Source organism: Bacillus rossius, chromosome 1, assembly GCF_032445375.1.
Source record: "Bacillus rossius redtenbacheri isolate Brsri chromosome 1, Brsri_v3, whole genome shotgun sequence".
NCBI lineage: Eukaryota > Metazoa > Arthropoda > Insecta > Phasmatodea > Bacillidae > Bacillus > Bacillus rossius.
In genome coordinates, this window is record NC_086330.1 from 107,641,822 (window position 1) to 107,658,449 (window position 16,628).

General features: G+C 37.8%; 1 protein-coding gene across 1 annotated transcript in view; it reads left to right on the plus strand.

Annotated features, from left to right (window-relative positions):
* Positions 1 to 16,628, plus strand: part of LOC134541627 (tryptophan 5-hydroxylase 1) — a 115,274-nt gene that overhangs the window by 51,291 nt on the left and 47,355 nt on the right. Inside the window, exons 6-7 of the mRNA XM_063385198.1 lie at positions 16,380 to 16,478; positions 16,570 to 16,616. Of these exons, the coding sequence (XP_063241268.1) occupies positions 16,380 to 16,478; positions 16,570 to 16,616 (146 nt within the window). The remainder of the gene's footprint in view (positions 1 to 16,379; positions 16,479 to 16,569; positions 16,617 to 16,628) is intronic.

The following is a 16,628-nucleotide window of genomic DNA, read 5'->3' on the forward strand; positions in this document are numbered from 1 at the left end:
TGTAAAAGAACTTGCGGTGTTTAATTCCTCGAACCTGTTACTATTATGTTAAATTGATGTTATATTTAATTTTTTGCATCATCCTAGATCGTACCAAGGACCTTAGTCGATCTAATTAATCAGTATATAGATCGGGAATTTTTTTAATGATTTCTGAACTTTTTCCCGGATCTCCAGCATTAAAATTACACATTTCCAATATGGTGGTCTTGATGTCTGATAGGATGGTGGTCGTAGAGGATTTAGAGACTCTTTACGAATGTTGAACATGGTATATTGAAATTATTATTTTTTAAATAAGATTAAACATTATTGCATCGATCGGGTATCGAACCGAGGACGGGAATCGATCGAATCAATATGTAAATTAATGAGTGATTTATTTAATGAATTTTGGAACTTTTCCCGAATTTCTAGCTAAATAATTACGGATTTTCAAGATGGCGGCCAAATGACAAGATGGCGGGTGTCACAGTAATAAATGATTACTGCACTCTAGCGGATACGAATTAAACTAACATGTCATCGGCGCACTCTAACCGACGATACAATGATGATGGCTTCCAGCATCGAAGACAAGATGGCGGCCATGACGTCATACTAGATGATGATAAAAAGTGGCGGGAGTCAGTCTGCCAGCACCCACCACGAGGGAAGGATCGGTCGCCATTTTTATTTTTTTTGCACTCGTCGGGTTCGAACCGAGGACTCCGAGCTCCGTGTCGTAAATGTTTGTTTTTAAAATATTTTCATTAAAAATTTTATTATTTAATTTTTTATAATTTTAAAATTTTTTTTCATTAAAATCGGATAATAAATTTAAAGATGGCGGCCGTAACGGAAATTGCAACGGTGACGTCATAATTCAAAATGGCCGATAACACAATGCCGGAATGTTCGAGAAAACGAAATGACGTCATCCAAGATGGTGGATCCAAGATGGCCGTCGGGGTCAAGGTCAAAGGTCAAGGTCACATCCTGATAGAGGCTTAACTGAGGCTTGAGTTAAGGATGCTTAAGCCTCTATCAGGACATTTCTAGCCGTTGGGATTTTTACGGAATAAATCGGGAAATTTTCCCTCGAAACGGGAATTTTTCCCTCGAAAACGGGAAATTTTTTCTTAAAACGGGAATTTTTGAGTAATTTTGAGTCATTTTTGAGGAATTTTGAGGAATTTTTGCCGCCGTGACGTCACAAATCCAAGATGGCGGAGTCGGCTCTCGGCTCCACACCCTGAACCCTGATCTAGGAAATACATTTACATACTACTTTTTATAAACATATTTATGTGTGTATCATAGTTTATTTTCAACTAACGGTGAACGAAATATGCTGTATTTTCCTCAGCGGACATACCTGTGTGTAAATACGCTTAAAAATCAATGAATTATTCGTATCGCAGTGGTGATAACACGTTATTAACCTAAGACCTACCAAAAATTATTACAATTTTTGCAGCTATGCAGTACATATTTCATGATTTCCTGATTTGTTACTTGTAGGCAGTGGCGTAGCGTGCCATCTCGGCGCCTGGGGCGGGAGACCCATTTTGCCGCCCCCATTCTATAGGTGCTTAATTAAAATTAAATTTCACATGCAATGAGATACCTTTTATTGAAGTTAAAATAGGATGAGCGGTTTTACAAGCGGATTCTACGGGCCTTATGAGCAGCGAAGTCAGAAATAACTTTGTCAAAATCAATATTAGCAGCCAATTCTTGTTCAATCGACAATATAGCCAAGTTTGATAGTTCAACGGAGCTCATAGAAGACCTGAGGTAATTTTTTATTAGCTTCAACTTCGAAAAACTTCTCTCACAACTTGCAACACTAATCGCCAAAGTCAAATATATACGAATCAAGATGACTATATTTGGAACCGAAATTCCGAGATTCAGTTTTTGAATGAACTGGAGGAGCTCCAGTGGTCCTTTACCACTTATATCTTCCTCTGATTCAGAACAGGCAACAACAACAAACTGCTGAAGACGCTTCCGCTCCATCTGAAACTCGTCCTTGTCGATGTCTTCTAATACATGGGAAAGATCACACTCGAACTTGCTGTCCAAAAGTTTCGCTGGCTGACTTGTCCGATATTTCTTGAATTTGCTGGAATCGAGTCGTCATTTCTTGAATGATCTTGTCGATTGATGCGATAATCTCTCGACGGATTTCCTGTTCGTGAGACAAAGCTGCATCTTCAGAAGATTCATCGCCATGCATGCGTTTTTTCCTGCGAATTCTTCTCGTTTTGAGTTCGATTCCGAGTTTTTCGCAGAGAGTCTTAGCAAAGTCAATTGCTTCTTGCACGAAACGGTCTCTACTTTCTACTAAGAGGGTTTTCAAAGCGCAGAGTTTCTGAGCACACTTATCCACACTTAGTCCTCGTTGCTGCAGGTAAATCTGTGCGTCATCTACTTCTGGTAGCACTGCAGCCCAAAAGCCAAGAAAAGTTAGGAAGTTAAATTACTGCATGGCTGTCAGGAGAAGAATGGCTCCCGATCTTGTTTCGGAAGTTTGAGATGAATCTGTTAATTGTTCCAGTACCTCAAGAACTACATCAAACTTATTTTTAAGCATCTTGACAGCTACATGTCTAGCGCTCCAGCGCGTTTCAGTGACTCGTTTTACTGCTTGACCTGTGACTGCAACCAAAGTGTTCCATCGAACAGTTGATGCGGAAAATAAGGCAAACAGCTTCTCCAGAGGTCCAAAAAACGTCACGGAATCCACTGATTCAGAAGCAGCGTGTACCCCAGCCAAGTTTAGTGAGTGGTTTGTGCATGCAACGAATATAACTTTCGGATTCAGTGCTTTAATCCGGGCTTGAACTCCATTGTGGAACCCTGAAATTGTGTCAGCATTGTCATAAGCCTGTCCTCTCAGATTCTGTATGTCCAGTCCGTCTGATGTTATCTTCGCGATTATATCGTTGCTGAGATCTTCTGCATTTTTTCCTTTTGGTTCGAAGAAGTCAATGAATGATTCTACCACGGCAACTTTTTCTCCTTCGATATGTATGTATCGCAGAACTTGGCTCATTTGGTCATTGTGGGAGATGTCTGGTGTACTGTCGAAGATTACGTAATAATATTTAGCTTCTTGAATACGACGGATGATGGTGGATCGAACTTGCTGTCCCAGTAAGTTTATAAATTCATTCTGGGTTTCTGGAGATAGATACGAAACTGAGACTCTTGCTCCCAGCTTTATCTTTGTCAGGTGTTCCATTAGAAGAGGGTCGTATTTAGCTAGGAGGTGCACTAACTCCAGAAAGTTCCCGCGATTGCCACTATCATCTCCTCGAATGTCTTCTCGATGTCCTCTGAAGGCCAGATTCTGTTTGGCTAAGAACTGGATAATATTCAGCAACCTGTACAGTACATCCCTCCACTTCTTCTCCTCACTTTCGAAAACTTCTTGTTGTTTCTGATCGATGGTTGCTTTACAGTTCAGGTGAACTTCCAACTCCTTCCATTTCAAGAAGCTCTGTTCATGGCCCAGGCTATTTTCATGGTCTCCTATTCTTGGATTTAGCTTCCACCATTTGTTGAATCCTTCTTCAGATGCGAAGTTAGAGCCGGAATTGCCAAACAGCTTGCAAGAAAAACAATACAAGGATTGCTTCAAAGGCGAGTACACCATCCATGTTCGGAGAACCTTTTCACCGTTAGATAATGGTTTGTAGAACCACTCTTTGGTTAGTTTTCGGGTACCGCCTTTCGTTGAAGTCCCTGAGCGAACAACATCGGCAAATTTGGAATCGATGTGCTGTACTGAGTCAGATCCGCGACGTACTAGAAGCGTTCTTACTTCGTCGGTCATAGGAGAAGGCCAGCAACCTACATCGTCGAGATTCACATCTTTGATTTCGGCAGGAGCAGAAGGCACGATTTCAATTACGTCTTCTTTGGCAACATTCACTTTTTCTGCAGGCTTATGACTAGATGCTTGAGGTACTTTTGATGAGTCGACTTGGTCTTGACCCTGCTCTGTGGTGGGACCAGAACTACTTCCAACTGCGACGGCAGGTACGTCTTCTTCTTGTACCTGTAAAATAAGTTATGTATTCCCATGAATATTGGCCGGAGGACACGTTCGAATTTCAAATAAGTATTTTATCTATCACAAAACAAAAGTGGTTGTGGTGACGGCGCGGTTTGCCGGGCTTATAGGAAAATTTACAAACAAAATTGATTTTGTATGGCAGCAACCTTTTTTAGAGTTTCCCGGTAAAAACTGACTGAGTAAGCCATGTTATAGATGTTATTAAAATATAAAATGACGAGAAATTTGAGAAAAATCGTTGGTGCCATTTTTGAGCTAAATGAAAAATTATGTTTTCTTTGTATGACAGGTACCATAAATAATCAAGTTATCCAAAAACAAAAAATATATATATATATTCCTAGACTACTAGGGGAAAGGAGTATAAGAGTGCGCAGTCGGGTAAGAGTACGCAGATCATTTTTATTATGTTGGTATCACTGCAAGCTAATGCCAGTGCGGTGTTTAGGTGTGTATGCGTGAACGCTGTTTCCTACTAAGTTGTTTCGAGTTACGTGTATTTTGCCTGGAAGTTATAGAGGAATAAGTGATTTACTGTAAAAGGTATGTAATTTTTTTAGTAAACAATTTAGTGTTTTTGAACTCTTTAAGATTTGTTATTTCGTTTAAAGTTTATTTCATAATAAAGTACGTCATGTCGAGAACAACATGGCGTGGTTAGCAGTTCTCTATGTGTACTGTGCTGCTATCTGTTGACGATGTAACGAAACACTACGTATGTGGCTAAGAGTGCGCACTGGGTTTGTGAATGCGTACTCTTAGCCTCCCACATTTGTTCCACTGTTATCAAAAGAAACTTTTCTCTATGGAAATGTATCATATTACTTTAAGTGTAGTGATAACAGCAATACTAAATAATACATAAATACTTGTTTCTATTAACATTATTTATTATTTTGATGTGAATTTACCTTCATTGTTGCAGATATGATATCTTTATGAATGGCTCCATACAAGCGAAAAAGTGAGAGGGTTCTGACCACACAGGACATCTTAGATGAAGCAAAACGGAAAATAGAGGCTGGTGACAGTAAAAGGAAAGTGGCCAGAGATTTGGGAATTAAGGAAAGCACATTAAGGAAAAGACTCAAAGCAGTAAGTAAATTTTGTTTGCATGGCTGCATGAAAAAATGAAACAGTTTTTTGAAGGCCATTAAATATTATGTGTAGACATCGTGGTGTAGACCTACATACATTCCAGTAGGCTACCATAGATATGCCTACAATTGTTTAATGATAAATTATTTGTAGTGTTAAGTAAACATGTTTTCTGTAAATGTATTAGGGCCTATTTCTTAGTTGCACAAAGCATTTAAATACTTTGCCATTAAAAACATTTAGTAGGGCCTATTTCAAACGAAACATTTGACAGGGTAAAAAACCTAACCACATATTTTGCGCTTTCTTCAAAACAGTTCCTTTTCTTTTAGCCTAGGGATTCCGTTTTATTTTAGTTTTTATTTTGTGGTCTAGGCTACAAAGTTATGGCTCTGTTTGTTGCAGGGGACGGTTCCGGTATCACTTGGGCGCTTTAAAAATGCTTTGTCAGATGAAATGGAAAAAGAACTTGCACAGCATTGTAAAGATTTGGACAACAGGTTCTACGGCCTTACAAGAAAGCACATAATGAAAGTAGCTTTTGATTTTGCAGAGAAGAATGGAGTTTCTGAAAGATTCAACCAAGAAAAAAAGTTGGCAGGAAAAGATTGGTTAAAAGGGTTTTGCAAACGCCACAAACTTTCTGTTCGTGCGCCAGAATTATGCAGTGTTGCAAGAGCGGTGGGTTTCAATAAAGTTCAAGTTTCAAGATTTTTTGAAAACTTGAAGCAGTGTCGTCTCGAAAAAAAGTTTCCACCGCACAGGATCTTCAATATGAACGAAACAGGGGTCACTACGGTTCCCAACAAAACACCCAAGATAATTAGCCCCAAAGGAAAAAAAACTGTCTGCAAGGTGTCTAGCGCAGAAAGGGGGCAAACTGTAACTGCTGTATGCTCCATTGGCGCTACAGGTTTTTATGTGCCACCTGCACTAATTTTTCCCAGAAAAAGAATGAATAACATGCTCTACAAAGATGCTCCGACAGGAACTTTGCCTCTGATCAGTGACACAGGATACATGACCACAGATCTTTTTATTGAATGGCTCAAACACTTTGCAATGTATGTCAAACCATCACTAGACGATCCAGTTCTCTTAATAGCAGATAACCACTCAACTCACTGTTCTCTCGGTGCAGTTTTATTTTGCAGGGAAAACCACATAACATTTTTAACCCTACCCCCACATGGTAGTCATCTTACCCAGCCTCTGGATAGGGTTGTTTTTGCACCACTGAAGACAGCATATGCAACTGAAGCAGAAAAGTGGCTAGTACAAAATCCAGGAAAGGTGATAACTCTTTACCAAGTTGCAGGCATTTTTGGTGCTGCGTACAGTGCCACTGCGAGTGTAAAACTTGCTGAAAGAGCATTCAAAGCTACTGGAATAGAGCCATATGATCCTGATGTCATAAGCGAAGATATGTTTGCTCCATCATTGGTGACTGCTCAAATTTCTAATGAAGAGGGCTTAGGGCTAGCCCTACATCAACCTGAAACCATGTCTACTGAAGTTGAGAAGAACTGTGATTCCAATAATTTGAATAACGATCAAGAAAATGGCAATTTGCTTTCTTCAGAACCCACAACATCTGGCACAATACGCATTCAAATTCAGTCAGTTCTGCCACTTCCACAACATAAGCGGCAAGAAAGCAAAAACAAAAGACCAGCTCAAAAATCAAATATCATAACTTCATCCCCTTACAAAAATATATTAGAAGAGAAAGAGAAGGCAAAGCAAGAAATAGAGAAGGCAAAAGCTGATCGAGCTCTACTGAAAACAAGACATGAGGCCGAGACAAAGAATGCGAATACAAAGAAAGTAAAGTCAAAAAATAAACTTAGAGCCAATTTTGAAACTGTTCAAAGTCAAGGTCCCTCTACAAGTCATGGTGAACCATCCACTGAAGTAACTACCTGCCCTGCTTGTAAAGAATCCTATGACGAAGACTGGATCCAGTGTGGAATATGCAACGACTGGTGGCATGAAGGATGTTCCAGTTATGAAGGCTATGGACCTTTTGTGTGCGACTACTGTTGATGCGGACTCTTACCCTCACTGATGCGGACTCTTACCCGCATAGTAGGCCAAGAGTACGCATTTGGAATTATTTTGTAAAACATTTTTATTCGTCTCATGTTTAAATCATAATTGCTAGAAAAAAATTCTGATGTTTCCTGATTGAGTAAAGCATGTTCTGTAAAATTTGTGTTTAGATATCATTTCAATTACTGCCCTAAAAAATTACCAACTTTCTAAGTGCGCACTCTTATACTCCTTTCCCCTACTAGATTTATAAAACATCTCCTATTGAAGTTTTAAATTCAAGTAGCAGGACAAAATTCAGTCGTAAACTTAAAAAGATGTACCTTAACTCAATGTAATTTATGTTAATATACTCCATACTTTTTAAACAATAATCAATGTTCAAACAGCTATTAGAGCAATTTTAAGTGAATAAGATTTAATGAACGAGTGTGACTCCGTACTCGCAGACAAACCTAGGTGAATAGGTTTTGCGAGACTAATGTAAGAAATTTTTGTAACTTTTGTAAACAATAAATAAATAATAATAATAAATAACTGGAGTAATTCTAGGCCATGCATGATTCTAGATGGAGGAATCATATACCTACTTACACTGGAATCACTTCCGCTGCTGCAGGATGCCACCGAAGACGTTAACGTGGCTTTCGAACCAGAACTGGAACTAAAATATTTCAGTAATGCACCTTGAGACTTCTTCGCATCTGCTTCTTTCTTAGCTTTTTTTTTTTTTTTTTTTTTTTTTTTTTTTTTTTTTTTTTGCGGAATTCCGCACCGCTTTCTTTGACTCTTTTCATTTTCAAAAACTAGTTCAAAGATTGGGTAAAGTTCTAAATGTTTAGTTTTAGAAGATTCAACAGTATTTAAAAGATCGAAACACAATCAAAATGACTTTCGTTCCGTATCCGAAACCCTCGCGAAACAAACATACGAGTAAAGCGTGATTGCGTAACGGTACTTCACGATGCACTAAAACAAACAAAGATCAGTACTGTAGCATGTGTGCTACAGCTGATACCTTTGATAATGTTTATGTTGGCAGAAATGGTTAACGTATTTTATTAATCTTTCGGATGCTCTGGTAATACGAGAAATTTTGGATTTAAGTTTGTTATATGTTGTTTTAAAAAAGAAATTTGTAACTCTTGTTTAGTCTTATTATTTTAAAGTTTAAGATTTTAAGTTATTAAATTGGTCTGGAAAGTTCGAGGACACTACCGAATATGTTGGTAATCTCTGCGCTAGACGGCGCGCGAGCAGAACAGCTGATTGTGTGACGTCAGGTGAGACGGGCGAGCGGAGTCGCCTGGTAGGCCCAGGCGGGCGCGCACGTGAAGTGAAACGCGGGTTGGCCATGGTGATGGTTCCACATCGAAGTAACTGTATACGTGTGTTCCTTTTTGAATATGAACGGGGTTTATTTATATAATTTAGAACGCTTTGGTACGATGAACGCGAGTGGTTGGTGAGGCGTGTGTGAATATCGCGAGGATTTTCCAAGGATGAATTATGTGCGCCGAAATAAACTCCAAGACGGTATGGCGAAGAATTCGTCATATCCGTACAATTACCTGCAGGTACGGTAACGTATAATGGCAAGGGTTTGCCATTAAAAACAATCGTGAGCAAACGAGTGTATTTGGTGACCGGACATCACGACGTCAAACAGGAAGTGCCAGCCGTGCCACTGCCCCGTTGACCCCTTTGACCCCCGGTGCGAAACTATAATTTGTGGATTTTTGGGATTTAAATTAACGGACTAATAAAACTGAAACTGGGATTTTACGTTCAGCGTGTTTCACCCAATCCCTGCCAGACCTAGAAGAAAAAAGGCGTCGACCGTTAGCAAATGGCTTAACTGAGAAGGGCTTGTAAACCCATAATTTGTAATTTGCTAAATTTTTGGTATATTTATTTGCATGTTAAGGTGTGTCAATTTTTTGCTAGATTTCGCCTATGTTAATTGGTATTTACAGCGGTGATACGCCCAGTGCGTATCTATATTTGTATTTGTATTTGTATTAATATGTTCTTATATATTTTTAATGCCTTTTTGGTAATTATATTTAATTTTCGGAGCTCCGAAGTATATGATCAAATTATAATTTTTGGGGGGAATTGTTAAAGTATTTTTTTTAGTATTATTATATAGCTATTTTTTATAAGTAGTAATAGGGTATGTATTTTATGATGGATGCGCCGATTTGTGATGAAACGATTTTATTATATATATATATATATTAAATGTTGTCATATAAATTTTGCGTCTTTTTAACTTGCTGCCTCCTCTCACTGTTCGCAACCTTATTAGTATTTTTTAAGCGTGCTATTAGTTTGGGTTTTAATATTTTTTTGGGTTTACCTGCGCTCGCGGTACGGGGCAATATAGGAGTTTTACTGTGTCCCGGTTTGTGGAAGTTGTTGGTTTGCCCTGGGTTAAGGTCAAACTTTACAGTACAATGCGTAGTACTAAATTCAATGAGTGCGAAAGAGAGGCATCGACACGGGCCGACGCGTGAAACAAAAGATTTTGTATGAGTAATGAACATAATAAGGAGTGCCGCTCAACTCGGCGGCGCGGCGTGATGCGATGTTGCCGTTCCTATGTAAACAAACAAACGTTATAAAGAGCTCTGTCAGTGATTTCGCAGTTTTTCTTTTAAATAAATATTAAAAAATAGTTGGTGCGCAAAATTTGAGATAAAAATGTAACATTATAGTGTGTCTGACACATGTAATGAATGAATCATAGATCAGATCTCAACCCGCTTCACCGGCGACCCGCCCCCGCGGGCTGCCGCCCGGGGCGGGCCGCCCCCTCCGCCCCACCCACGCTACGCCACTGCTTGTAGGTGCCTAAGAATTAATACGTACAATTAAAACAGACAGTTTATAGAACGAGTAAAAGGATTAACCTTAGAAAAAAAATGTGATCGAGTCTTTCAGTGATGTGTAAACATCTAACCTTAGTAACGAGTAAAGGCATGTGTGCTGATGTTGTTCATGTTGCAAATAAACTCATAATACGAAACTCGGACACAAAATTTAACATATAAAACTTAAAAAGTCCCGAACCTGATAAATGAACTGATAAATAAAATATTTTCTTTTCATAAACCAAGATTTCTGATTGCGAATCACACACGTACTTTATGCGCCCGCCGCTACTATAAATCGCTGCCTGAATCGTAAACGTTGCTTTCCACCATCACGCGAAGATATCAGCTCGAAACAAACTGAAATTTTAAACAATTTAAAATTACTTCGATAAATGCGAAACAGAAGTGAAAACATTTTAACACCTGCTTTGGTCCTGATTTTTGACAAGGAATTTTATTAAAATACTACCCATCTTGTTAAAATTCACTAAACAATTAATACCACAAAGTTTCCGCACAAAGTTATACTTCTATTTCATTTCTAAAATACTAACCTGAAACATTTTAAAACACGTATAATAACACTTAGTATATTTTTGTATATTTGTTTTTACTTAAACTATTTAAATTAGTCTGTAAATACTTCCTAAAAACAATCTTTAACCTTATTGATCTGATTCAACATTATTTTTATAAACTATAATTATATTATAATGTTTTTAAAAATTAAAACAAATTGCAGTGACGAAATTTGAACCACGTTCCTTGAGGTGCGCTCTAACTCTGTGCTACCGAGCCCGCTGATATATTACAATTATTATATTATATTCAGTGCAATACCAGTTTTCCTAGGTATTTTAGAAATTGAGATTACTTTTTACTATGACTAATATAGTCAAGGTAGTTTCACCATCATAAAGTTTCATTTGGCACAACAATACGTTTGTTATATACCCTAATGTTTACAAAAGTGACCGTGCACTGGTTTATGTTACTTCACTTGGGTCCGCCATCTTTGTCCTTTGTGTAACATCGGCTTCCATTCCAGATTCACGAAATTACTCCTACCAAATGGCGTATATCGAGAGCTAAGACGTTTACACATCAAAAACGCGATGCGAATGAAATAACATTCTAACCAGTCACGTTCCACGCATCTGCGGCGTTCAAATCGTGGGCGCGACAGATATCCCGATTAGAAATTCTTTTCTATTTCCATCGCATCGCGAAGCGTGACGTTACTGGACTGAGCTTTAGAATTTTGTTTTCTAAAGATCGTTACACTGGCGCATATTTTATTCGTGTACGTATTTTTTTTTAAAAGGTTTTGTTTTCTAGATTCATCTCTGAAGTCACTGACATGTCTTCACGCACAGTGATAACCTGTAAACATCGATGGCGCGTGTGATATTATTAAAATGAAAATAAAACCCGCACGTTGACGACAGCGAGTCCATGGCGAGGGATCTGCTCGCTCGCGCCGCCGACGCGGGTGTTCTCGGGAAGACGCGGAGGCGTGGCGTCGGGGCAATCAGGCCAATTAGGGCCGCCATTCATGCGAGTGGGGCGCCTGTAGCTGCCAGTCGGCCCGCGCCCGGACGGCCGTGCTACCTGGCAAACGAAGACAATTGACGCCTCCCCTCCCCCCTCCCCAAAACTCCAGCAACACCTCCTAGCCGGCTGCGGGGGAAAGCGAACATCAGGCTGTCGGGGCACTCTGCAAGCTCGCAACTCTCGTGTGCGGGGTCAATGTTCATCTGCAGGCGTCCGTAGGCATGCCTCGTTGGACCAGTCTCTGGCTCGATCATTGAGACATTTTTAAAACCTTTGTTTTTAAAGAACTTTAATTTAGGTGGTTTGACTAGCGGTACGTGAATAATTTTGACTTCACTTGTATTGGAAATTATTTTTCTACACGAGGCAAGAAAAAAATATAAAGTGGCTTCTATGCCCGAGATAGGCGCCGAACATATGGTCCTTACCACATGATTGACTAGCACTTGGTGTGTGTGCTATCTCCTTACGATAATTTTGCTTGTTTTCGGAGATGATAAAAAAAAAACATCTTGAGTGAGAGTCCTTTACGAAAAATATTAAATTTGATAGATGGTTTGGTCTAAGCAATAATTTAATAATCACGTAAAGACCAGTGTAGGTATGTTTTGGTTGTCTAGTGAGAAAAATGTTAGTGTTAGAACGGATATGTGCGTGTAACTGGTATATAATTATAACACACTTGAAAAACACTACATGTTCTACAGTGAAAAGTATTAAGAATCTGCGTCGAGGAAACGAGACACAGTATTGCAAGAGAAAAATTAATAAAATGGGTTTCCTAAGATTATATGAATAGTACTTAGTTGTTGTTTTTCCTGTGTTGTTGTTTAGTTGTCATTCTGTGACGCGAAGGGAAGGTTTTAATAATAATACTGGTAATACTAGCTTTTACAGAAAATTATTATGGAGTAGCCATGGATTTGAGAACAATATCGAATAATGTGAATCTGTCAAGACTGGTAAATTTCTGACAGAAAAAATAAATTAGGACACGACATGATAAAGTAAACATGTAAAGAGAATGGAAGCAGCAGAAGAGACGTGTTGTACATTGAGAGACAATAGTAGTATGTATTGGCCGGTCCTGCGCCAGGCGCCAGGCGCGTGGAGCTGGAGCCGGGTCAATGACCGATTGCTCTGACGTCACGGCGGCCATCTTGGATAACCTTGACCTTCAAAATTTGCCAAAATTTGTCCAAACGTGACAAAATGCGCCAAAATTTCCCGTTTTTTGGAAAAATATTCCTCCAAAAAATCACAAAAATTTTATAATTCAAAAATTAGTATTTCGAAAAACTTCATAAGTCTTTTTGCCCAAAATCCTAAAAGCGGCTTAAAAGTCCTAAGAGCTAGCCGCTTTAAGCCACCGAGGCCATGACCTTGAAAATTAGGATGCCATAGCAGCCATTTTGAATTATGACGTCACCTGTGCAATTTCCGTTACGGCCGCCATCTTGAAAATCTTTATTTTTTATCAGATTTTAATGAACAAATTTATAAATTTATAACAAATTTAATTAATAAAATTTTAGTAGGAAATATTTAAAAAAAACATACACCTACGACATGGAGCTCGGAGTCCTCGGTTTGAACCCGAAGAGGACAAAAATAAATAAAAAATGGCGATCGATCCTTTCTCCACGGAAGCCGCTGGCAGACTGACCTCCCACCACTTATGTCTAGGTGTATATATATATATATATATATCGTCAGTAAAATGTCATGTCCGCCATTTTGAAAATTCGTAATTTTAATGCTAGAAATTCAGGAAAAATTTTAAAATTTATAAAAAAATAATTAAATAAATTTTAATAAAATATATTTTAAAAAACACCTTTGCACTTTTTGTTACGGCCACCATCTTGAAAAACCATAATTTGTATGCTATAAATTTGGAAAAAAATTTCAAAAATTATAATAAAATTAAATAAATCAATTAATTATTTGTTAAATAATAATTTAATATATATAATTAAAATAAATTATACGTTCGAGAACATAACCTTACAAACACTGTTTGAAATTGACCAGGAGACTACTAAACCTTCTACAAACACTCCCTGCCAGCGACGAAGGAAACTTACAAGCAACCTGACATCGTTGTATATACTGGAAAAAACCCTCTCTTACATAAATTCACGTGAAAAAGTATATAAAAACAATTTACATCACTTATATTCACAATAAATGTTTATAATTATATGGACCAGTAGCTATTCAATATTAATCACTCTAAGTATAGGATTTAAAAACACTTATATAATTTTATTTGTAAGTAGCCTTTTCTTCATCCTGTAAATTTTTGTTGCACGCTATGTGCGCATCGTAAAAATTCATTCACATATTTTTTTCATAACACTCTTAAAGAAGTATAAACTAACCTCACTTGTATACATTCACTTGAAAATACACTTGAAGCACAATTTTTATCACTAATTTTCACCATAAATAAATGTGTTTAATGATATGGACCAGTAAAAGAATAAGATTTAAAAGCACATTATAATTTTTATTTGTATTTAGTTTTGCTTTGGATGAAACCTTTTGTCATCCAGTAAAGAGTTCGTTGCATGGTATGCACGCGCCGTAAAAATTCACTCTCATCATATATAACTTCAAAAATATTATTTATGATTTTGTGATTCATATATTATTTAATGGAACTTCTTCCTAGATTTAAAGTTATTTCTTGTTTCTTCATCACATACCAAATATTTTATCTGTAGCGGAAACTAGCACACACGATAGACGTGCCTGATGAATGATCCCATAATTTCATTAAATGAAATGGTATTGGCTATTTTTGTTTATGCCTAGCAGTTTAACTAACATTTCACTGCTAGCATTAGTGCGTAAGTAAATTCCGCTATAGAATAAATAAAAAAAATAATCTGTGTAAGTGTTAGAGTAAAATAGTAATATTATTTTAGCCTTTAGATATTGTAAGTGTTCTGTCGTAAGATTTATTGCAAACAGACTTAAAGTAACGCATCAATTCCAATTTGGCACTTGATATCGCATTTAGTTTAATAAATCATGCATGTGATCTCACCTCTAGTCGATAAGAAAACAAATATATTTATCTTTCTAATCATTCAATGTATTCGAATAAACTTTCCATTTATATTAAATTATAATAACAGAAAGTTATTACAACCTTTAATATTTGAGGTTTAGGATAATAACTATTACGTATAATTGTACAATATTCATTACGTTTTTGACGTAAAATTTATGCCACGAAGTGAGCAAACCTCAGTACTACCGATACGGGCCGGTAAGCTATGATGCGATACATAAGTGATAGGAATCTGTTTCTGCAAATAGTGAACACACAAGTCGTCGGCTACTAGCTACTAAGTGACTGCAGAGATGATCTCCGCATCGTCTGGACCATTGGTGCGTCCTCACGATGGCTGGAACGTCGATGGCTGAAAACGCTAACTACGGCTACGAGATGTGTTACTGGAACGAAGATGAGGAATCCACGATTTCTATGGCATCTGAAAATCCTATAGTTCAGAAAGAGCTCCCCAGCGCCGACCTCTTGGCAATAGGCTCTACTTCATCGTCGTCGTGTTGCACTATTCAACGATTGCTACCGACGTGGTGTATAGGGAACGTCGTAACTCCCAAACTATGATAGATAAAAATAAGATATTCCTAATCCTTGAACTTCCTGAAGAGCTCTAGCTATAGCGCTCACACAAAAAAATTCTTGCTTTCTTAATGGCGTACTTCCATACATTCACTATAATAAACCCAAAAATTCTCTAACTTAACTTTTGATAACCCAGGAACAAGAGAGCTATGAGAAATACTATAGATTGAAACTAATAAAACCTTGGAAAAGAGAAAAATAACTGAAGACATCCGTTTGGTGCATGGATGGTCTAAAACGGAATAATAACTCAAAGAAATATGTAATTGCCAAACAGAAATTAAATAGTACCAAAGTCAAACTCTGGGTGGAATGAAATGGCTCCTAATAATGTTGCTCTCTTCACCATTACATAATTACAAACATACAAATTTACTCTATTAAAATATAAATTAATTATAAAAAAATAATAGTCATGACAAGAAAATAAGGACTGAATACGGACTGTTTACAGTATTTAGTGGTTACTGACCTGAATAACACATTAAATAAATTGTTGTAAGAAATGTAATACTAATTAATATTGTCCGGCCTTCAGATTAGTTTCAAATATGATATCTGACTCCCGAAAAGAGTGAAGTTGGTCGTCACTGCTTTAGACGCTCATCAGCTCAGAGGCGACTGCAGGGCAGGGCAAGTCGGGCAACCGGCTTCATTACCTTCCTTCTTTGTCTGGTTCTCGGTTAGAAATATGGACATTAAGGGAGAAGGAAAATTAGATTGTTACTACATGAAATTTAAAGTACTAGTCAATACCTAATTCACAGATCGCAAGCATTTATAAAGCTAATCGGAGGATAATATATCCAGGAATACCATCAAAATGTCTTCAAATATACTAGCCAAAATTCTTGAAATTGAAGTGCCTGATTTTTCTTAAAAGTTGATTGCAAGAGTACCTACCTACATTTAACATATTTTCTGGGTCATTAAATACTATCCAGGTTCCCTGGAAAAAGGCCCATTTTCATTTGCCCCTGTAAAATTTAATTGTCCAGGACCCCGCAAAGTGTAGGGCCTCCACTGCGATCAGCCAGTGACTAACGTTGCTTGGAGTTTGCAGGGGAACCGTGTTCAGAGAGCTGCAGAAGCTGTACGTGAAACACGCCTGCAAGGAGTACTTGGAGAACTGGCCGCAACTAGTCAAGTACTGCGGCTACAGGTGAGACCATCCCATTGGAGCACTACTACCACATGCATACATATCTATATACAACACTGTAGTGACTGTTGCTGATGTTTCTTCGTTACAGGGAAGATAACATACCTCAACTGCAAGATGTGAACGTCTTCTTAAAACGTGAGTGATTTT